Here is a 24,222-nt window from a genome sequence, read left to right as displayed (position 1 = left end):
CCAAAACCGAATGAGAAGAGCCTACAACCGGAGAGTCCACAAGAGGGATTTAAAAGTAGGGGATCTAGTCCTAAGAAAGTCGGCCGCCACCAACAAAGGAAACATTCATGGTAAATTAACGGCCAACTGGGAGGGTCCCTACAAAGTGGTTGAAGAAATGAGGCCGGGTACATACCGGCTGACCGACATGGAGGATGTGCCTTTGATGAGCCATTGGAACACTGACAATCTCAGGAAATACTTTGTATAGCGGCGGAGGTGTCCAAAACAATTGTTGGCACCCCGGCGCGTGTTCATATCTAATAAAGAATCATCCAAGTTTTCCATCAAAGTGTTTATCCCCTCCGTAGTCATATCGAGGTAGACGCCACGGCTCAAGCCGGGCAGTCACCCCAAGAAGTAGACGCTACGGCAGTCACTACCAGTGCAGTTGATACTCGCGAAAGCGACCAACATGCCATAGGAACGTATAAGTACAGTTGAGACGCAATTCTAGCCGCCTCGGCCAACCGAAGGTCTGACAGAGGAAGCGATCAATATGTCTAAAGATACGAACGCTGTCGCGCCGTAACCCCTAGTCGCCTCGGCCAACCGAAGGCCTGGCAGGGGACACAACGGTCGATACGCTAACATGTTCACAGCGGCGGTTGGGAATCGCAAATCTGACGCCTCGGCCAGACCGAGAGTGAAAGAGGAAGCGACCAACATGCCAACATGTTTAAAAAACGTTAAACACAGTTGAGATACGCATTCTAAGCTGCCTCGGCCAGGCCGAGGTAGAAACAAAAGAAGCGCTCAATTAATAACGTAAGAAGACAACTCAGACGAAGACAGGAAAAGACCTCGGCCAAGCCAGAGGCAAAATAAGCAAACTCTTATTAAAAATGATAACAGGTTACAAATGAGAATAATACAGACGACAGCCGTCCCCATAGGGATAAGCCAAAACGCAACCTACCAAAGTTTTACAAAAACAAGGAAAAGAAAGCAAAAGGTTACAGACATATCATTTGAAGCGCCAAAAGATGGCAGGGAGGAAAGGCTCAATAGTTGGCCCCGAACGCAATAAAGCTATCCGAGATGCCGGGTGAGTCTGGTGACAACCGCCCGTTTCCCTATGCTTGTTGCTGCCCTCCATCGGCAGCAGCATCATCTTCGGTGGCCGGCCCAGAGGAAAGCTCGTCATTTTCACGTGCCTTTAGCCTCTCAGCCTCCTCTTTGGCCTCCTTCACCTTTGCATCGTAGGCCGCCTTGGCCTCAACTATCTGAGCCGCCTTCGCCGCCTCCGCCTTCTCCGCAGCCGCTTTTTCCCCAGCCTCGGCCATCTCATCCAGAAGCTGGTCAAATTCCTGCCACGGGAAGGAGCCTTCAGGAATGAGCTTCTTGATTGCCTCCCTGGTCGCTTCCTCGGCCTGATCCCGAAATTGGGCGCACATGTTAGGGATGATCTCAGTTTGAAGCATCTTAATATCTTTCTCCCTTTGGGCAAGGATAGCCCTTGTGCCCCTATGTGCCTCCGACTGAGCCAAATACATATCCTTCCATTCTTCCCTCTTGGCAACAACGGCGTCGTAACCACCCTTATACCTGTCCCGCTCCTCCAGCAGCTTGGCATCGGTGGCATCAGCAGCCTCAACTTTGGCCCTCTCGGCCAATAGTAGCTTCTCAGCTTCCTCCACACGCTTTCGTGCAGCAAGGAGGTCCAGCTTAGCCTTCCCGGCTTCCCCCTTTGAAGCGGAAAGATCAAGCTTAAGCCGTTCGATCAATGGCCCAGCTTGGGCCATGACCTTTTCTTACTCCATAATGTGGGAGCCGGCTAGCTGAGTCCACTTCGCCAGCCTCTTGTATATTCTCGTACCCTCTGCCACAAGCTCGGCGGGGGGAACCTTCTGGAGTAAGGAGTCAACGGTGACATTTCTATCACCCGCCTTCTCAGGCTGCTTCTCTAATTGCCGCTCAGTAAGAACGGTGGCTGCCGACGACGGATCTACAAAAATTCACACAGCGCATCCATGTCAACATTCATTGACACATCAGAGAGTCTGTCATCGGGAATGCATAATGAACCAGCTAAGTGTGAACCACATGTTAGGTCCGTACCAGTCTGGACCTTCTTAGATAAAGGACCGGGTGAATCATTCTTTTCCCGAAGCGTAGAAAGCCGGCGGTGGCTCTTTTCTCTTCTTTGGAGGAGGAGGGCCCTTCGCAACGGTCACCACCTCCTCGGTGATATCGACGACCTCCACATGCTCCTTCTGGACCGTTGGGGTTGAAGAGGGAGTTGGGATTGACGACGTCGCCGACCTGGACGCTGCCTTTGGTTTTCTCTTCGGCACGCCTCCGAGAACCCGTGCTTGAGCCACCGCCGGATCCAAAGTGCCTTCACCGCTTGTCCATGAGTTCGTTGGGAGCCGCCTACGATCACGCGCGTCGGCCGAGGATGCCGCCGAACGACCTTCCCGTCCTTATCAAGCCCTAACCTCTTCAAGATCCTCTCGCATGATCCTGGCCAAACCGGTCCGAAGAAACCGATAAGAGTTACATGAAAGAAGTAAAACAAAGCTCTAAAAACAGAGCATAACAGTAAAGATGGGCCTCACACCGACCCTACTCACCCCGGTTGAGGGCCGGTATGAGGCCGACGCAGCAAACGCGCTCATCCTGAAGAATAATCTGAGTCGGGGGCACCCATCCCTTCTCAGCATCAAACAGCTGCATCGCCCGCTCCTCATCCGCATTAAGATAGACCTTCGAAGCGTCCATCTTAAGCTTACTCCGGGTTACCCATTTGTCATGCTCTGCCTTACTCTCGCACCGCAAATTAACTTGGTGCTGGAAGGACCAGGGCAGCGGATAGTCATCCGGCACCTTAACGTACACCCACCGCTCTTTCCAGTCCTTGCAGGAGGAAAGCTTATCAACGGAAACGTAGCCCGACTCCATCTGCACGCTGTACCACCCCACTTTACCGGGGGTCGATGGCCGAAGATGATGAAGCCGGCGGAATAAGTTAACTGTAGGGACCTCCCCCTTAAAGAGACAGAGCCACACGGAGCCAACTATCGTCCTAATGGCCAGCGGATGCAGTTGAGCCACAGCGACGTTCATAGCTTTGATGATGGCCATGACGTATTCATTCAAAGGAAACCGGAGCCCATACTCCAGGTGCCTGATATATACGCCGATATGACCCGGGGGAGGGCAACAGACCGCCTGACCCTCCTCAGGGATAACAATTTTGTACCCCTCACCGAAGGAGAAATGACCCTCGAAAAGAGTTCCACCGGAACAACTGGCGAATTTATTGGTCCAGGCACGGTCAAGACCAGTCATGCAGGCCTCGCCATGATCCAGGATATGTGGCCTCTCATCACCAGAAGGAATCCTTTCCTCACCGTCATCATCAAAGTCTTCATCAGCTTCGTCATCATCCTCCCAATCCTCCAAAACTTTCGGGTCAACTTCGGGAGAATGAGACCTAGGGCCCCCAGACCTTATCGGGACGGCGTCTAGTATCTCCTCCTCATCAAGACGCGACGGGGAACCCCCCGGCGCACGGTTACTAGGTCCGGCATCAGCAGAAGACATGGTAGCAACAATTACTTAACAAAATAAGAGATTGAGAAAAATTTGTTTGTTAACCTTGAAGAAAAGCACTAGCCGAAGTAACGACTCTGAAGATTAGAAGAGAAAGAAGCCCTTGAAAGTTTAGAGAGAAGAAAATTTTAGAGAAAGTGAAATTGGTGGCCAATTTCAGGGATTAACTGCCCTATTTATAGGGGAAAGCCCATGAAGAAGGACCAATCAGGGCACAGCCCGTGAAACGTCGACCAATCGGCGAATGAGACACGTGTCGGACATGCAACCACGGAATGTCAATCGTTGCAACAGTTGAACGTCAATCAATGCAACAGTGACCAAGCGTCTTCAACACGTCCCTTCATATCTCTTTGCCTATTCATCTTCCTCAACAAATTCCTAAGTATCTGTTCTCCGCCGGCCACATGATCAACCAAGCTAGGTAGCACCGGTCGGGGCAATCAAAACAACCTAAGCACTCTCAACCCCGGTCTCGGCCAACGTCACTCTCTTTTCCACATCGGATGCCCTTCACACATCCATGTGGAGGGGGGATATGGTACGACCTAAGCAGAACCAAGCCGAGGTAGAAGAAGCTGGGGCAGAAAATTTTTACTTACGCAGAATATACGCTCAACACACATCGGAGCCCATACCACGGCATAGACTACGCTGGGGGCAAATTGATGGGGCATATTCTGCACCCGCTGACCAGGTCAACATATTGAGCAAGGTCAAAGATATCCACAAAGAAGTCAACGACTTAGACAAACTAACTAACCGACGCACCCGTCGGCTGTCTCTTGAGTCTCGGGCCGGGACAACTAGCCGGTAAGGCACATATCCGCGAACTCATATCCAAGACCCCTCGGCGGCGAGTCAACAGGGCCCGCCGGCCTCCTATGGGTCCCTCGGCCGAGGGTAGATCAGTCTTTCCACCTGCTAGCCACTTGGCCACTACGTGACAAAAGGTGAAAGTCTATAAATACTCCTCAACTCTCATTGAGGAAAGGATCCATAATTTAACCTAAACACCTCATAATCTGGTAATATCTTCCTTATCTCTCTACAATATATACTTCGCCAAGTAACACATAACTTAATCCTCTTAAGTTTACTGACTTGAGCGTCGGAGTGAGTTCGCTCGGTCCAAAGCCGAGCCCTCAGTTTGTTCATTGTTTCAGGAGACCGAAAGGAGGATTCAACCAAAGACGTCATTCTACAAGCATAGGTGGTAACAAGTAACTGCTCTGGAATTACACCCGGAACAATATATTATGGAATCTAACTTAAATTATTTATAATCTACTTATATTATATTTTTGCATGTTAAATAATTAAGATATCTATACATCTAATAAACTATAAAGTTTAATAAAATTACATAGATTTTAAATTTAATATATAATTTTATGATGATAATAATTAATAACATCAGTGTGCATGTTTATACTAATTAATTATTTTATTTTAAGGAAATTTACCATCTTCTAGTCTTCTATAAATATTTAGGAAAATTACCAAGCATCTTCTTTCTTTTAGTCTCCTTGAAATTGACCATCTTAATTAATTATTTTATTTTAAAGAAATTGACCATCTTAATTAATTATGTTATATTTAGAAAATTGACTATGTTTTAGTCTCTTACAAATGTTTAGGAAAATTACCAAGCTTCTATATAATTTAATTTTAACCCAAACTATATAATATTTGCATTGAGATCCCTTAATCGGGTCCATCACACGGTGCTAGTGATTTAAAACTATATAGTATAATTAATTTGTATAACTTTCTTTAATTAATTGAAGTCCCTTGGTTTCTGGATTTAATATATAGTATTGATGTTACTCATGCGATATAATCTATTTATTTACGAGAACAAGAGTTAGTTGAAGTGGTAAAAGCTCCTACTCCAACTATAAAGTTGGGGGCTTGATTCTCATCGGCGATATACTGCGCTCATTTGAATAAAAAAAAAAATAGTGTATTAGTTTACTTTGTGAAAAAAAAAGCGAAGACATGGAAGTTGACACTTTTTATTTATTTAATCGATTAGTTTGAATTAAATCCGTTGAGTTTTATGGTCGAAACATTGTGTAAATAAAATGATACTATATAGTTTTAAATAGTATCATTTTACGCAAAACAGTACTCTGCCTGTAGTCTGCCTGTAGGGTACTCGATCGAGTAATGGTCACTCGATCGAGTAAGTAGCTTTTTACGCAAAACAGTAGTCTGCCTGTAGGCTTACTCTGTCGAGTAAATAGCTTTTTACGCAAAACAGTAGCCTGTCTGTAGGGTACTCGATCGAGTAAGTTGGGGACTCGATCGAGTAATGGTCACTCGATCGAGTAAGTCACTTACTCGATCGAGTAAGTGTGTTTTACGGGCTGAGTTTGACGGGTTTTGTTAATAATGCGAGATTAATATAAAAAGGATTCGTCACTTTTCCCTAAACTCTTTTATCATTCTAAAAACCTTTTGAGAAGAAAAGAAGTTACGTAAGTTGTGTTCTTCGCATTGTTAACAAATCCCCAAGGCTAGGAGTGTCGGATCATCTCGTTCTTTACGCCGTTGTGATCGTTGTGTCGAGGGTAAGCTTTTTATATAATTTTTATAATGTTTCGTTAAGATTGGTTAAACCCTCATTGGGTAATGTTGGGGGTTTTGGGTGATTTGTATGGCTGTGGTAGTAATTGTATGTATGTATGTTATAGGAGGAGGTTTCGTTGAGGAGAGATTCTGATTAGCTGCTAAGACCGTCTGTGGGTTTGCATTCCAGATAGGGTATCCCTACTCAGTATTGGTTACATAAGTGTTGTTGGTAATTGTTGTTGTTGTTGTTGTATATCATATTGGCATTGGATTCTGATTTGGTGATTGTTGGTAGTGTAATGTGATTATCGTTGTATAACTGTCTGTGATCTTCGGGGTGCGTCCCTGGCTGAGTGGAGTCACTTGCGGAAGTGGCTTCACGCCCTTGATTCGCCTTCTGTGGAACCCGCCACAGAAGGGATGTGCACATTAATGAACAGGGGTTTATCGCTCGATGGAGATGAGCGGGGCTTAGGTGGGAACGGCTGCGGTTCCCCACTGGTGGCGAGGATTACTTGTTGCGATGGGTACTCTGGCAGGGCTACACACTTTAGTGTGTAGTCAAATATGTAGAGATAGGGTGGAGTTGTGGAGATTGAGATGCGCTGTTTGTGTTGTTTATAATATGGTTTCATTGCATCTGTTGTATGGGGGTGTTACACATGCAAACGACCAATGTGCGACACCTAATTTGCATTTTTCATCTTACTCTTACAAAAAAAAATCATATCGATTAACCCACATCAAACAGGATTATCATATCATTTCCGTCATCAGTCCGCTCATGTCGAATCAACCATTTCCATTTACTTGCAAAATGTCATACCCTAAAGTCAAACGTAAACAATTCACGAAATATCATTCATGTGGGGCCAACATGCTCATCTAAGCACAAATCAATTGATATAACCGCGAAATAAGGGTACACACTCAATATTTGGTCAAATATCAACAAAACAAGGGTCAAAGCAGGTCACTCGGTCGTGTGTAAGAGGCCACTCGGTCGAGTAGGCGACCACTCGGTCGAATGTCACTTGGGCGGAATATTTTCATTCTCAACTCGGTTCCAAACTTATCTATTTCATCACACAAATGCTAATAGACTCTGATGGTGACTATTATATCATCAAATAATCAAATTAAAACAAACTCACGGCCTTATGGCCATTATTTCAACCCAACTCAAAAAAAAAACATGATATTTCAAAATTTATTTCATAAACATTGCATTCCCCTATACCCGGTGACGGTATCACGCCATCGTCACCAACAAACGCACAATAGTGTGAAACACCATAATCACATTAACACTCATGGGCATGATATTATTATCACCTATGACAATACTTTAATTCAACGGAATACTACAACCAGCTCACAATGTATACCAAGGACGTTTTACCTGACGTTTAGGAGGCATGTTTACAACAACATCTATACTACCACTCATAGGGTCGGATTCCCACACAACCACTTTCACACTTATACACACCTATTCAAATTAAATGGTTGCACTCTATAACACGAATGACCAAATATCTCAACAATATGATTGAATCTTCCAGCATTACATGCCACACTCTTACTCTCATGACCGCGAAAATCAAACATGGTAATACTAAATCCACTATCATATATCTCGATTATCAATCAACCAAAGTTATCATCTTATTTCACCCTTAGGTACCTCAATTACTTTCTCATTGTTTCACCAAAATTTTCAAGTCATGTTCAACAATAATATTCCTTAATATGCAACCCAAACCTCATTCACTATCCATAAGTTCAAACACTCAACAAATACTCAACCTAGATCACACATCACTCATTATCCACAATTACGTCATACAATTATCTTATTCAATTCCAAAACACCTTACGCAAGCTAAAGTCACTTCCTACTACCCTTACTTTCCAAACATGAATCATACATCTACCCACTTACAAGGTTCAAATCCAACTCAAACGAAACTTACATTAATCCCAATAAAACACATGTTTCACACTCATAACTCTCAAATACAACCACTCATCACAAATTATTAGCATTTGTCCAACTACCCTCATCAAAACTACCACTCAACAAATTATCTACACGTCTTTACTCATCAAAACTATACGACCCAAAAGGTAAACAAAGCATTGATCCATATATAAGCAAAGCAACACATTATTAACAAACATTGCAACGCTACGAAACAATGAAACTATGTTTCAAATACAAAATTTAAAACTTAATCTTATACACCATGGTATAACAAAAAATGTTGGGCAAAATTTTAAGGTGAGATTCTCGACTTAAGACCATACATAGTATTATTAACAAAATTGTAAGCTTGCGGCACCATAAAACCAAGTATTAAGCACAAAATCAGAATTTGAGCATCAACATTATAATTTTCCACACATTTCACCATTGACAAGGTTGGGGCACTATGAGACAATTAAGCCATGTTTCAAATATAAAAATCAACATTTAGGGATGTACACATGAAATCTCAAAAAAAAAAAAAAAATTGGTCCACTTTTAAAACGGAAATTTCGATTTAAACTATGTTATTACAGTGATACTCATAACTTCACAAGGATTATTCCCTAAAAATAAGCGTTAAAGCTAAGTTTAAGATAAAAGAAGGAATCAAATATTTGGTCAAGATTTTAAGGCGGAATTACCAACTTAGGACAATACGTAGTATCTATACAATACTATAAAAAAGGGTAGTTGAGTGGTGATTGAAAATGTCCACGTGGCTAGCTAAATGGCGCCTAAACAACAACAAAAACAAGCCTCTGGGGAGCCTTCTACACATTTAGTGGCAAAAAAAAAAAAAAAAGATTAAAGAGCCAGAAAACCAACTTTTAGAATTCCTTACACTGTTCATACCCACCCATCCCCCCCCACCCCACACACACACACAACACAGAAACGCGTTACCATATCAACAAATTGATTGCCTCTTGCCTCTTGCCTCTTGCCTCTTGCCTCTTGGTATATATTCATACGTTTTCCCCCAAATAATAGCTACTAATAATTAATGACAATCAATGTTTATAAAAGCTTTGTTACAAATTACAATTTACGTATTTAACCGGATTGCTGTTGGGCTCTATGCCGGTATCTTCATCTTCCATCTTCAAACCTCACCTTCTATTAGCTTTATTGTTGCTATTGAACTTTACGTTGCCGGAACATACGGGTTTTAAATTATTATATACTCTGTAGTTTGTGTTTGGTGAAGCTAATAATACCTTCAATTTGTTTATGTTATGATTTACGATTTAATCTGGTTTTTGCAGATCCGGGTTTGATTGATTGAATAGTACACTTCGCAGTCTACAAATGTTTCTCGTATAATCATGGTAAGTATTCTGAATCTACAAGTTTTCCGTACTAAAAAAAATACCATCCCCAAATCCCAGATGTATGTGTTTGAAAATTGGTATAAAAGGATTCTCAAAGTCGCCGTTAGTACAAAGGTGTTTGAATCAAGTTGATGAGTTGGATTGAATTTATCTGCCAATTTAGCTGATGGCTACTACATTCTGTAGTTTCGCTGATTATCGAGAGACGTATTTAAATGATCTTAAGTTGGCGATCATTTGTCTCGCTCTCTAGAACACTGCCTTCCAAAATGTTCGTATCCCATCTACCATTTCATTTTCTGCAGAATTCTACCCTTCGTAAAGTAGGGGCATTTTTCAACGTCAACTTCTTTTACTTAGCTTGGTTCATTTACACGTTTCTTCATTTCTCAAATTTAGTCTAAACTTATAGCGTATTTCTCATTTTTCAACTTCCATCTAAGACTAATATTCATATTCATGATCGAATAAAAGGAGTCCTTAAAGATCAAAGGAGAAGAGGATATTAAGAACGAAGGTGGAAATAACTGGTTAAGAATTGAACTAAGATAGGCTTTGGTCCCTAATACACTTATGTAAAGTGTTTGTATACATTATAAGCTTATTACTTAGATTTATTTGTAGCATTGGCTAATGGTTTAGTTACCTTTGAATATGCCTCAAATAATATGATTGTTCATTGTTGATTGTGATGACTGAACTTTTACCTACTCCTGTACAAATTTGGTTCTTTAGCTTGCTCTTCCAACTTGAAATCCATTTCTATATGAAAGGTTAACGCAATAATGCCTCATTCTATTGATATTCACAAATGTCGTTTAATTGTCGTGAAGTATTCTGTAAATTAACTCTATAATTAATCTCTTTTTATATGTTCCTCTCCTTTTAACTCCTCTTCTCCTCATATGCCTTTCTCTCAAGTTATTTGACCCTTGATGATAAATTGGCGATCTCGCAAACTAGCTATCCAGGTATTCTGCGCTCTTCTTAAAATAATAAATTTGAATAGTCGATGTTATTATGTGGGTACCCAATGCGGTATGCCGGTATTCTTTTCATCACATATAGACTAGAATCAAATTTTCAGTTTTTACTTTGTAGCCTTTTTCCTTCACATGTCTTCCAATTTATTTGAATGTGACTTTGGATAATAGTTGTGTTTTTATTTCAAACTGCTTTTGTGAGTATGATACTGTATTCAGATTGGTATTTATATTATTTTCGGATTGAAATCTAATTAATTTTTATTCTTCTGTTTTATAGGGCTGGGAGAGTATGGATGATGATAGCCCATTCCGGTAAATTTGTAAGTTCCTTAGGTATTCCGTAGATAGGTTCAATTTTGTGAACATTAACTTTGTATTGTGATTTACCCATTGGGTGATTGAATAGTAAGTGAATTTACTGATTGTGAATTTTGTTGTTCATTAATTCATACGGAGTATAATCTTATCAATTGGTCGAGTGTCATGGTTACTCTCTCAAGGATTAGACATTATTTGGCACAGGCATAACATCTCTGTTTCAAGTTTGGATTGGGCGGGATGGGAGGAACTTGGAGGGACGAGAAAGTCTTTGTTTGGTAGCAGAATGAAGGTATAGGGATATTTGGAAAGGAGGCGAGGGAAAGGAAAAGGGAATCCTCTAATTCTCTTTTACAAGTCAAATTATTTCCCTCCAACAAAAGAAAGATCTTGAGGGAAAATCCACTACAAAGAAAAGGTTCCATAGCAACGGAAAACTCCGTCGCAAATATGCCAATCCCGTCGCAAATACAGAACTTGCGACGGAATTGCGACGGATTTATTCCGTCGCTTTATTTCGTCGCAAAATTTAGTTTTGCGACGGGAATTCCGTTGCACAGGAAAATCTGCGACGGATCAAAGCGTCGCAGTAACCCGTCGCAAAACTAAATCATTTTAATAATCCTAAACTTAATTAAACTAAGCATTATAAAATTGATTTAAACATCCTAAATTGGCTTTTAACTAAATTAAACTACCCTAATAATCCTAAACATTATAAATTGGATATTAATTAAACTAATTTATTTTAACAATCCTAAACTTAATTAAACTAAGTATTATAAAATTGATTTAAACATCCTAAATTGGATTTTAACTAAATTTCACTATCCTAATAATACTAAACATCCTAAATTGACTTTCAACTAAACTAAACAATCCTAAATTGGCTTTCAACTAAACTAAACAATCCTAATAATACTAAGCATCCTAAACTAATCATAATTAATCAAAACAATAACCATAAACCCTAATTAATCAAAATAGTAAAATAAATTAAACAAACCTTATATTAATTAAGAGAAGGAGACAAGGGGAGGGAGCGGCGGCGGCAGGCAGCAGGCGGCGTCGGCGGCAGAAAAAAAAAAGGGAAAGGGGAAAGGAGAAGAAAGGGGAAAGAAGAAGAAAGGGGAAAAGGGAAACGAGAAAGGAGAAATAGGAGGAGTGATTTGCGGAGTGGGGTGGTGGTAGGAGTGGTGGCGGTGGGAGTGGTGGTGGTGGGATTGAAGGAGACGGGTTTTAGGGATTTTTTGGGTAAATAATTGAAGAGTGATAATGAAGGAGAAGGGATCCGCTGCTGCCCGTATAAAGAAATCCTGCGACGAATTTTCCGTCGCAAAAATAAAATAATAATAAATCCTGCGACGGATAAAATAATAATATTAGTCCAGCGTGTTAAGAGATGTACAGGAGGACACTAAAAAATGTCTGCGACGGAAATTCCGTCGCAGGAAAAATATTATTTTAATGCAGCGACGGAATTTCCGTCGAAGAATTTATTATTATTTTAATGTAGCGACGGAAATTCCGTCGCAGACCTTCCCGCCATGTCAGAAAATTTGGCGCTCTCGGAAAATATCTTTTTAACGGAAAGTCCGTCGGTCATTCCGAGGTCCGCCGCAGATCCGTCGCAGTTTAAATTTGCTACGGGTTAATCTTCCGTCGCAATGTGTCCGTCGCATCGAAACGTTTTTTTTTTGTAGTGATCACCTCTTCCATTCTCTCTTCTTTTCCCTCCTATTTTGTTTGGTATCCAAACAAGACCTTAGACTTGGGCGGACTAGATTAGTTGTCGCTCGAGAGGCATATTATAACATGGTTTAATAATTAATTATTCTAATAATAAGCAATTTAATTTTGGATGACTAAATTATATACTTTCATGGTGAAGAAAAATCATGATTGTGTGCGGGTGTTTTTACGCTTTAATGGGTTGTCTAAGTTCTTCCTTTCATGTTGTGTATGAAGTGGCTATGATTTTGTTCTTCAATGATTACATAGAGTCATAAATTATTAGATGTTGGAGTTATATTTGAACTAAAATGATGGTAGAGACACAATTGTTTACTTTAGGTACCAAAGTATTTGTTGAGAAGTTTTTACCATTGTTCATTCATTTTTAGTGGTTAACACTATCTGACTATTCAGTGTTTTGAGCAAATGTAAGACGTTTTGGTGCTGCTATACTGCGACAAATTCTTTCTTTTTTAATTTTTAGTTTTGCTAATAGACACTAATGTTTATGATCTATGGTCGGTTTGTATAACTTAATCTTTGCTACTAGCAGCCAAAAGTTGAGACTTGAGGCACTCGGTTTGGTAATCTTGGGGTCTTTGTGTACCTAGGCTGCTTTAACTTCCCTAACAATTGCAAATTTTCCTTGGGTTGTTTTCTCACAAATTCACAATTTCCTTCAAATCATTTATTAATTTCATGTCGCTTTCTTTGCTAATGTAGACATCCTGGCCATTATTCAGGGGCGAAGCCACCTAGTAGCAAGGGGTGGCGGTCGCTACCCCAAACTTTAAAAAATTGGTTTAGAAGACGGATTTTTGCTACCCCAAATATTGCTGAATAGCTGATAAGTAAATGTTATCTCATTAAGTATATAATAGACATTGTGGTTCAATGGTAAAGGCTTTGGTTTCCAACCTAGCGCCCTGGGTTCGATTGCTACCCCGGAAATTAAATCCTGGCTTCGCCCCTGCCATTATTAAACCAGTTCTACCTCACAAATTTACCAGTGACAACAGGTCTTATTGTTTAGTAAATTGTCCTCCCGTATCCACCATTTAGCAATTGATAATAGGGTTATTTAATAAGAATAATCCAACCTATGTCTCCCCTTCCCATATTAATCCATACTAACGATTAACCGAGAAAAATCCAACTTATGACCTCATTTATCTCAAATTAGACCAGGTAACCGGCTACCTATTTTTCAGGTCGTATTTTTTTTAAAAAAAAAAAAAAAAAATTCCATCTCCTTACTTCCTAGTTATACTTTCTGCCATTACCACCTCCTGAGTACAGTACACCTCCATAATAATCATTCATATAATACAAACTTCACTCCATTGCTAGACTTTTCAGAATTTCAAAAAATAGTACCGCCTCATTTCCAATTCTCCCTTCACAACAACATCAAAGCTTCAAGGCAGGACGAATTTTTTTGGCGGAAGGCTAATACCTTATTGTCGGTGGTTGTTGTTAATGGAAATTTTAATCGTCAACAAACCCAAATAATTAGCCACCATCTTCCAATCGATTCCCTTCCAGTCGATTTTAATCACTAACAAACCCAATCGATTTTTTGGCGTTTATCATGAGTGAACCAAGAAATTGATTATGGGTGAGCCCAGAAACCAGAATGTAAACCTAGATATATTGGGGGTTTATCAACAAACTCAAATTAATTTGAAACCTAACTTTTGAAAAAAAAAGGGTTATTTTATAAGAATAATCCAATCTATCGGTCATCTTCTCAAAATAATCCGAACTTTAATTTAACTCAAAATAAACCATACTATTACCCTCCTTTTCCCATACTACACTTGGGTCATTTTTTACCTTTAAAATCCGGTTAACTAACAGGTGAATCCCATTTTTTTGTTTAAGACTTTTTCTTCCTCCTTCATGAACACCCTCACCAAGAGTCACCAATATCACCACCACTACAGCCAACCACCACTACACTATAATATTATGAATAGGACCAAAAAATCTGGCGCCTGCTAGATCGGGTTTCGGTCCGGAGCGGAGAAACGGGTGAACCCAAATCGAGTTCTCAAAAATCGGGGTTTGTTGTTGGTGAACCCAGAATCAATATGATATGATATGATTTACATGAACAAAGAACCAAAACCCATAAAATTAAATGAGATTGATGAAAAAAATGGAGAAATGGGTTTTGAAGTAGAGGGAGCAACGAATGTGAGTGTTTTTAAACCCAGAAAATTGTTTGTACAACACCTGTTTACTCTTCGTAAACTCCGGCAAAACCCATTTCTGGGATGTGAATTAATATCAACTAATTTTTAAACGGTGTTTTTAAACCCAGAAAATTAGTTGATATTAATTCGTCGGCAATCACTCTTCGTAACCCATTTACTCCACCACCGTTGAAGGCCGTCGACAATCTTACAACACCTGTTTCTCCCTCTCCTCAGAAACTCCGGCAAGACGCTGATTTGACGCGGGGTTCGATTTGAATGGTAGAACTGAGATGCCGCGAGGAGTGAGGATGTGGCTACTGGTTTAGGTGTTTGATGTTTGGTGATGAAGGAAGGAGTATAAAGAGGCGAAGGGATGTTTCAATGGAAGATGAAGGTAATGATTTTGACGAAAGATGGAGTTACCTGGCTACTGGTTTAATGATATTAGGATTTTTTTTTTTTTTTTAAAGGTGACCTTAGGATTAAGGTAGGTGGGTGGGTTTAGGGTGAGATTGTGAAATTAAGGGTAAGGTGACCTGCTAAAGAGGTAGTCGGTTACCGAGTTTAATAAGAGAGAATGAGAGCAATTGTATGGTGTATTTTGAGTTAAAATGATGTTCGGATTATTATGAGAAGACCACTAATAGTTTGGATTATTGTTGTCAAATAACCCAAAAAAAAAATGTGGGTTTATTAATCAACCTAAGTTAAAGCTTCAATCTATAAGCCAAATTTGAATCCAGAAATTGAGTTTATTATTCAACCTAAATTAAACCTTCAACCCAGAACTGGAGGTTTATTATTCAACATAAACATAAATATCATGGTATTGGATTTTCAACATCAACAACAAGAAGAAGAAGAACGTCTGGCAGAAGAAGAAAATGTCTTCAATGGTAACCTTAAAGACTAAATCCCAAGCAAGCAGACAGGAAAATCGAAAGAGATGTCGTCTTGAATATGAAGAATCATGACTCCGTCTTTCGTCTTTGTAGTGGTGGTGGTGGTGGTAATGTTTGTAGGTAGGTGGTGATAATGTGGATAAGTGGGTTAATGATTGATTGATTGTAGTGGGTTAGAGGCTGTGTGAAATTATCAAATTGTTGGGTGAGATTGTCAAAATTGTTGTTTTTGGGTGAGATTATCACTAAATGACGAAGGTTGTCCGATGTTGAGAGTGCTAATGATTTTTTTTTGGTTACATGATGAGAGTGCTGATGATGATTGCCAGATAAAGGGATATAAAATGGATGAAAGTTATAGATAGCCAGAGGAAGAAGGGGTAATGAAGAACAAGAAATGGGAAGCCTAGGAAAAAGGAAAATGAAATTAAGGAGGTGACCTGATAGTTTACCTCTAGTAATAGGTCAAAAATAGGCAAAGTTCAATGAAAGATAAATGAGGTTATAAGTAGGATTTTTCTCAGTTAATCGAGAGTATGGATTAATATAAGAAGAGGGGGCATAGGTTGGATTATTCTCATTAAATAACCCTTGATAATAAGACACTTTTAATCCATTCAATTTGGTGCTCTAGACTTAAAAGGACAGCAAGAATGAATCGTAGATGTTGGTTGAGAATTGTTCTGGAATGTATAAGCAGTCTCTTGAAGCTCGCTTCCTAACCTGATTTTCTACCTTCGTACTTGAATTTAGAAATCAATCTTGGCTTTTACTGTAAATTTGTATTATGCTTGATCGGTCGATATCCAACATCTTAAAATCAATTAAGAGTTGGTCAATAGATTTGACACATGAGATCTTTAATATGGAGTCTCTTATTTGGAAGGTCTTTAGTTATTTTTAGCCAGTGGTCAAGCTGACAACGCAACAGTTAAAGTCAAGTTACCTCAAAAGCATTATCACAAAGAAAATTTGTTAAAAGAGCTTGTAGTTTGTAATAATACCAATCGATGGTCATCGGATCCTTTGTTGATCTAGGTTTTTTTTTGTGTTGACCAGGAGTATTTCCAACCGACAGAAATCCTACATAGGAATCTGGTGGAACATGATTTTATGGTTTTTATGGTGCGAATATGAATGTGCTGATATTAACGTCAAGTCAAAGATATAAGTGGAAGAAAGTTTATGGAGCTTGCTAATATGGGATCAAAAGTTCAACCGCATTAAATAGTTGCATAAGAGTTTACATCGTTTTCTTTTATTGAAAGATATCTAACTAAAACAGATTGTTTATTGAGTTGCTCTCTTTAAACCAAATAAACAAAAACGTTCTCGTAATGACCACAATTTCCTAAACCAAATTATGCATAGTTGCCAAACATATGACTACACATAAACGCCCCGTGAATCTCACGAGCACAAGAACTAGTTACTAATAGAAATTGAAGTATTATTACTCAATTAATTCAAGAGGACTTTAAAACAAAATTTCCAAATTTCGAGACCATGCCTAACATCATTAAACAACATTTAAATCTTTACGACATAATTAGATAAGAATGGGGTATAAAATCGAATTTTCAGTATAACTAACATACATGTCAAAACTCGAGGCAATTGTAAGGCAAAGTTGTTACCTTAATACAACACAATGCAACATCAACAAGCACTAAACATCAGGAATGAAGTTCCACTTCCAACCCAATTGATGTGAATTTGGCGGAAGCGGAAGACATTTTTGTAAGGTTGTTTTTTGTGTTTTTGAATAAAGGGGATATTTGTTTCAAGATCAATGAAGACCTCGAAAACAATGGGATATTTGCCGTAACTAGACCTATAGTTACGTCAATGGGTGAATTGTTTGATACGCGTCAAACAATCCGACTTGAACTTTGGATCGCGTCTTCGGTCTAAGCAAGGTACGAAAAACTCGTTTCGACCTCTTGAGCCTTTTACTCGTATAACAACACAAATAAGGAGACAAGTTTCTCACACATGGTGAACTTTTTTTACTCAAAACATCATGCTTACAAATGAAGAGAGCCAAGCCTTATATAGGCCGAATGATGCTTGGGCTCCAAGGCAAGCTTTCAATGTTTGCATGAGTTCTAGGTGCCTAGTTATTAGTTTTGACTAGTGTAGAAAAACTAGGAAAGACTTTAGAAGAAAACTAGAAAAGACTAGGAAGAAAACTAGGCGATTAAGAAAACTAGGTGGTATAAAAAACTAGGTAGTTCCATGCACTTGACCTTGGTCTTTCCCGAGGTTCTTCATCCCTTTCTTCACGGTTTGCACGGCCCCCAAGCCTTATTCGGACTGTTTTTGTTTTATTTTTCGCGTCCCTTGATACGGTAATTTTCTCGTAGAATTTTCGTTAAAGTTCTCGTACCGTGTTCACATCACCAATACCACTCAAGTATAGTTCCTGATTCTAAACCCATACCCATGCGCGAAATATACGCCCCTTAAAGGTATTATTAGAAGTTACTCCCTGCATTCCAATCATTTGTTTACCTATTTTATTTTGGATGTTCAATTGTTTACCTTTCTATTTTAGAAATGTCTATGATGAACAAGTTGTTCATCCACACTCAATTTGGCTCACTTACCTAATTTATTTCACCTATAAACATTTTCACAAATTCTCATTATAGACGAGAGATATCCGTTTATAGTTATAGACGGGTCAAATATCCACCCACTTAATTTAAGCATAAGACAGACAACAAGTTACATGATGGGGCCCAAAAATATCATCACTTTAAGCATATTTGACCTGTTTTTCACTTTAGACGGATATATCCGCCTATAGTGAGACTAATTGAAACATTTTATATTATGAACTTGTATTATATACACCTTAGATTCTAAAGCTTGTTTCATTCAATCATTTCGCTTATAAAAAGAATACTACAATGCAACCCTGCATCGCATGGACATTAGATCTAATTTTATAAACTCAAATTTTGTTTGGGATCGAGTTATGAATTATATTGTGGATCGGTATGAATTTGGAAATAATATACCAGATCGAGTGTGGATTTTAAAGTTTTGATATGAACCCACGATCCATTAAATAAGTGGATTGGGTTTTAATCTCGCAAAATCCGATCCAACCGATTCATGACATCCTAATTCCTAAATCATGTCGGGCATATCAAGTAAGCTAGGTTTTGTCAAGCTAAAATATCATCGTTTGTTATTTGGTGTTGGTTTGGTTCAATCCAAACTTGAAGAATTTAAAAATAGATCAGCCATGAATACTTTAATTTCTAATCTCTTTCTACCGAAAATGCACGAATCTGCAAGAAAAATGTGACATTGCTTGCTTTCTGACTTCATATAAATATACAAACACAAGCTGATAAAGGAACTTATCATCAATAAATTCTACAAAATGTTGGATACCAAATTAGAAATTATCGACTAAAATTCACGAAAACGCGAGTGTAGCTAATCCTCGTCGTCTGAGATATCTTCTTCAGAAGTAGAATATTCATCACTACTACTGTCATCATCACCAAGAATATTGATGTCAACCCTGTTGACATGTAAAACTTCATCACATGCTCTTCCAGGAGGACGTTGTTGTTGTTGCTGGTAGTGTACATTGTTAGGAGATAACAATGGAGCTGATTCCATTGGTGGCAATGTGATGGGATCCCCCGGCTTCCATCCACGAGGCGGCAAAGGTAAATCTCTGGGTAACTCCACCGGCATACCTGGTTGCCATCCAGCTGGAACAGAAACCGGGAAATTTGGGGGGAGACCCATTGTATTAGGTTCGGGTATAGTAGGGATCTCCATGAGGGGTTCGATATCCTCGGCCATTTTAGGTAGGCCCACATCGAGATTGGCGAAAGTGTACAGTTGGGAGGCCCGCATCTGATCCTCTTGTGGAGCCGGTGGAAGAGCGCCTCGTAGTGGTCCCCCAGCACCAAACTCGGGTGGTGCGAAGGTTGTATAGCTCATCTTCTGAGCATACCGGATGATATCTGATACTTTCAAAGCCGAGTTACCAATATCTTCTAGCTTTGATCGCTTAGGGCGGCGATAATCAGCATAGTCGTCTAAAAGAACGTCGAGAAGTCGCTCAGCCGCATTCATTTTCTTAGTAAAGGTAAGAATCGGGGCGTCTTTGATTGCAATTTGTAACATTTTGAATATTCTCCAAAGAAACCTGAAATAAGAATATTATATTAGGAAAAATCACCAAAACATATACAAGTATGATGACGGTATGAGACAATTTTACACGTGAAAGAATCAACATCGACTACTACCACGAGATTCCTTCAATGACTTACGGGTAGACGAATGATTGGGACGAAGGGAGTATATTAAAAGAGTAAGAATTATCAAGTATAATTAACTTAATAGCATCAATTCAAGACAACAAAGTATGATGTATAATACTTACTTGTTGACGTTATATCTTTAGTTCTTCAGTGATCTCCCTCGCAAATTTGCAATCTATAGAGAAACTTGGTTGTACTCTTTGAAAAGTTGGGCGAAATCAAATAAAGGTCTTGAAATAACCCAATTTCTTCTTGTTTATATAATGGATATATGGATATTTAATTTAGGAAATCTATTCCACTTTTCCATTAGAATTAGGAAATATTTTTTTATTAGGAAATTTTCGGCTAAAATTAGGAAATTTTCGGTAGTATTTTGTACACTTGTTTTCTAAAAGTACTATTTTTTTTTTTGGGTTTTTTTCTAAAGTGTGCCAAATGATCATATTTTTCTTAAGCTAAGACGGTCTTACTCATTTGCTTACCTAATACTCTAATAATAGTAATATGACTAATATCAACGAACTCGTTTTAATATAAGAATTTGGTGAAAACTATAAAAATGGGGTTGAATGTCACTTTTGGTGAAAGTTAAGGGGCTTGATTGCTCCAAATAAAACTTATGGGGCCTAATTTCACAATTGAACAAAGTTAAGGGGCCTAATTACCACTTTCGCGGAAACGAAATACTAGGTGGTAGTTTGTAAAATACGGTGAATGTTAGGTGATTAGTAACAATTTTCACATTTTTTTATTTTATTTTTCATCTGTGTAGTTCTGAAAATAAAACTTCCATCTTTCATCCAAATTAAAATTATTGGATTGTATGTCATCAATTGGGGGCATCTGATAATCGCCCCTTGTAATTTATTACTCAGGTATGTGTTACATCTTATTCAATTCAGCTTTACTGTTTTTGCTTTTGTTGTTGTAAATTTGGCTAATTTTTTGGCGTTTGTATGTTTTCAATGTCAAAGTTTGTAACTTTGCTTAATTCAAGCTTTGAAAATAGTGATTTGGAATCTAGATACTCCCTCTGTCCCGTTATTTGTTTGCCTATTTCATTTTGGACGGTCTCAGTCGGTTGTTTGTCTTCCTATCATGGGAATGCCTTTGATCGGCAATTTGATCCTCCACATTCAATTTATTACACTTGTCATCAAATAATTGGCGTCTCTTTCCTTGGTCTTTGTGCCAAAATCAAAATCAAACAAATGATATATACCCCGTGCTAAAGTTTGTATTTTTACTTAATATGTAACTTTATATGTCGATTATGTCTTAAACTTTGTTGTTTGTTAATTGTTTGACATCTTCAATCTGAAAGGCGATATCTTTGACATTATTCACTTTTTTCTGTCTTGGGTTACCTGATTATGAAATGAAAGTTGTTGCTTATAAATTTAAAGTTGTTTAAGATCGATTGCATGGAGTTATATGATAAAAGTTCAATCGCTGGATTGGTGAGGAGTTGTAGCGAAATTTTGAGTTTTCGGCCTATGTTAAATCAGTATAATTTTTGGCCCATCTTACTTGAAGAGATTAGTAGGTATGCTAGTAAGCCACGATTACTTTTGCATTGGCTTGTGAATAGTTGGAAAACCATACTGAAGCTTTTGCCCTTTTATACTTTTCTGAGTTTCTCACGTTTTTTTTTATCCTTACTCATTCGATCACAGGTAATAACCGTGTGAAACAATATGTATGATCAGCTCTTCTGTGATATTAGAGAAATAATAATAATAATAATAATAATAATAATAGGAAACTCTTAATAAATTATTAAGATTAGGAAACACTATGATAATATTGTGAGAATTTTAAATTAGACGGTAATAGAGTATCTTTTACCTTATCTCAGATTAGGAAATTAGTATAGTGTTGTATCTACTATAAATATACTCGATTAACTTCCTTATTTGATTACTCTGATATTTTCCTCTTACGTCCCAGGAAAGTAAAAGTTGATATCTTTTACCTTATCCTGCTTTGTGAAATTCTATGGGCACTCTTTCCCTCCCGGTAGAGAGAGTAAGTTTTGTTTTACCTTGTTAATTCATTGGATACTGAGAAGTCATGACCATGACCGCATCGGTGACCGATATCACATTATAATACCGTCTTTGCGATTGAAGAATTAAACTGAATCGAATTTGCATTTGTCGTAATTAGTTAGTTACATATTTTTCGGGTATTTATTTAATTTATTTAAGAGGAGTAATACTAAAACCCTAAAGGTAGTACTCCGTATATAAGAAGCATATTGTAAAGGTATACATACAACTATACAAGCCACTGTAAGTATTAGCTGATCCTTGATGATATGCGGTCCCTAAAATAGTGGTCCGTGTCCTGAATTCTTGTAGTGAGAAATTGTAATTTGTTGATTGGTGGTGATATTGTTTCAGGAGTGTGGCGAGGGTGAGGATCGTATAAGTGAACTGCCGGATGACATTCTTATGAGCTTTGTATCAACAATGGGGATGAAAGAGGCGGCCAAAACCAGCATTCTTTCGAAACGATGGAGATACGTCTGGGCCAAAGGGACTCATCTGGACTTTAATCACTCAATTATATTACCAGAATTTAATGAATATTATTTTAGAGCGACTCGCGCCATAAAGAATAAATATATAAATTGGGTGAATCAAGTAGTTGACATACATAGTAGCCCATGCATCAACACATTTAGAGTTTGTTTTGCCTTTGAGAGAAGCGATGCTCATCACATTGACAAATGGGTTAGATTTGCAATATCTAAGCAAGTTAAGAACCTAGAGCTGAGCTGGTTGATGTTTGAGAAATCTGTATACACTCTTCCTTTCAACTGATCCATTTTATCATCAAGTGATCCATTTTTATGTCATATATAGTTGGGTGTATTATCTGCCGAATCTCTTCCAACTTTCTGCAATCTCAAGCAGTTGACTCTGAAGGTTGATGAGACGTTCGAAGATGAGCTTATTGCTTCCATAAATCAATTTCTAAAGGCATGCCCAAAGCTTTGTGAATTTAAGGTGGAGGTAATGTTCCACTGTCGCTTATTTTTATTTCATTTATTTTGTTCTCATATAATTAACAGTTTCAATTGAGCAATATATTCATGTTGTTTCTCAAAGGTATGACTTAGGCCCTGTTCTTTTGGACTTAAAGTCACTTAATTTTAAGTTCACTTCAGATCTTATAAGTTCGATTCGATTCGAATCCTATAAGTTCGATTCGAATCCTATAAGTTCGATTCGAATCCTAAGTTCGATTCGATTCGATCGATCCTATAAGTTCGATTCGATTCAAATCCTATAAGTTACATTCGAGATCCTAAGTTACATTCGATTCGAGATCCTATAAGTTCGATTCGATTCGAATCCTATACGTCACTTAATTTAAGTTCGATTCGAGATCCTATAAGTTCGATTCGATTCGGATCTTATAAGTTCGATTAAGTTCGATCCTATAAGTTCGATTAAGTTGAGATCCTATAGGTTCGATTCGATTCGATCCGATCTTATAAGTTCGGTTCGATTCGAATCCTACAAGTTTCAAAGATAAAAAGAACAGGGCCTAGGAGAGTTATATACCTAGTTGTTTCTCATGGTTTTTGATAAGGTCAAGTTCACAATTGTTAACAATCCAGACTTGAGTTATACATCTTGTAACGACTAACAAGTGGCAGCGTAAATATAAACTTGCATGCAGTTTCCAGTTTTGTATGATGATAGCTTGTATGACGAGGCTTATCAGCTGAATGAATTGGACTCGTCTAATGATGATGACAAGACTAAGAATGACGTCAGAGATTGGGAGTACTTTGAAATGAGGTATAAAATGGAATTAGAGCGAAAAGGTCACCCAAATCTTAGAGAATTTCTGGTAGCTGGATTTTATGGATGCGATGTAGACGTCGAGTTAATATTGTTTATCGTGCTTATTTCGTGCAATCTTGAGACCATCATATGTGATTGTAGTCATGCTCATACTGATGCGGGGGAAGTTATTCAAGAAGATGCTCAAGTTTTAAAAAGTCGGGCTGCTAAGTCAAAACTTATCCCCAAAGATAACCCTAGCGATTATTATTTAAGTGTATGGTCATTTACTTTCTTCCAATCTATGTAACCCTAGCAATTATTTAAGTGGATGGTCATTTACTTCTCTTTGGATGTATGAAACCCTAGCAGTTATTTTAGTGTATTTCGTCATTTACTTTCATATAACAATATGTATTGTTATTTGTTAGTTTCATAATTAT

General features: G+C 38.5%; 1 protein-coding gene and 2 long non-coding RNA genes across 4 annotated transcripts; 2 read left to right on the top strand and 1 right to left on the bottom strand.

Moving 5' to 3' along the window:
• Nucleotides 1-9,004: 9,004 nt before the first annotated feature.
• On the top strand, nucleotides 9,005-16,975 carry LOC141592681 (uncharacterized). 2 transcript variants are annotated; one of them, XR_012521198.1, is made up of 5 exons: nucleotides 9,170-9,289; nucleotides 9,472-9,534; nucleotides 10,459-10,508; nucleotides 10,801-10,843; nucleotides 16,738-16,975. It is a non-coding gene; the product is annotated as an uncharacterized LOC141592681 (long non-coding RNA). The 2 variants fall into 2 exon arrangements; XR_012521197.1 differs by lacking the exon at nucleotides 10,459-10,508 and having other exon boundaries at nucleotides 9,005-9,289.
• Nucleotides 16,976-18,407: 1,432 nt separating this feature from the next.
• Nucleotides 18,408-20,850, bottom strand: LOC141592680 (mediator of RNA polymerase II transcription subunit 4-like). The gene has a single exon (XM_074413441.1). It carries the CDS (start codon nucleotides 19,834-19,836, stop codon nucleotides 19,132-19,134), a length of 705 nt encoding a protein of 234 aa, XP_074269542.1. The 5' UTR covers nucleotides 19,837-20,850; the 3' UTR covers nucleotides 18,408-19,131.
• A 23-nt stretch (nucleotides 20,851-20,873) lies between these two features.
• Nucleotides 20,874-23,996, top strand: LOC141592682 (uncharacterized). The gene is made up of 3 exons (XR_012521199.1): nucleotides 20,874-22,007; nucleotides 22,385-22,999; nucleotides 23,673-23,996. It is a non-coding gene; the product is annotated as an uncharacterized LOC141592682 (long non-coding RNA).
• Nucleotides 23,997-24,222: the final 226 nt, after the last annotated feature.

The sequence above is a fragment of the Silene latifolia genome, chromosome 7, assembly GCF_048544455.1.
Source record: "Silene latifolia isolate original U9 population chromosome 7, ASM4854445v1, whole genome shotgun sequence".
Lineage (NCBI taxonomy): Eukaryota > Viridiplantae > Streptophyta > Magnoliopsida > Caryophyllales > Caryophyllaceae > Silene > Silene latifolia.
This window is presented reverse-complemented; position numbering and strand designations above follow the sequence as displayed.

Coding starts and splice junctions, on each gene's coding strand:
- LOC141592680 (XM_074413441.1), bottom strand. CDS start 19,836: ATGTTACAAATTGCAATCAAAGACGCCCCGATTCTTACCTTTACTAAG.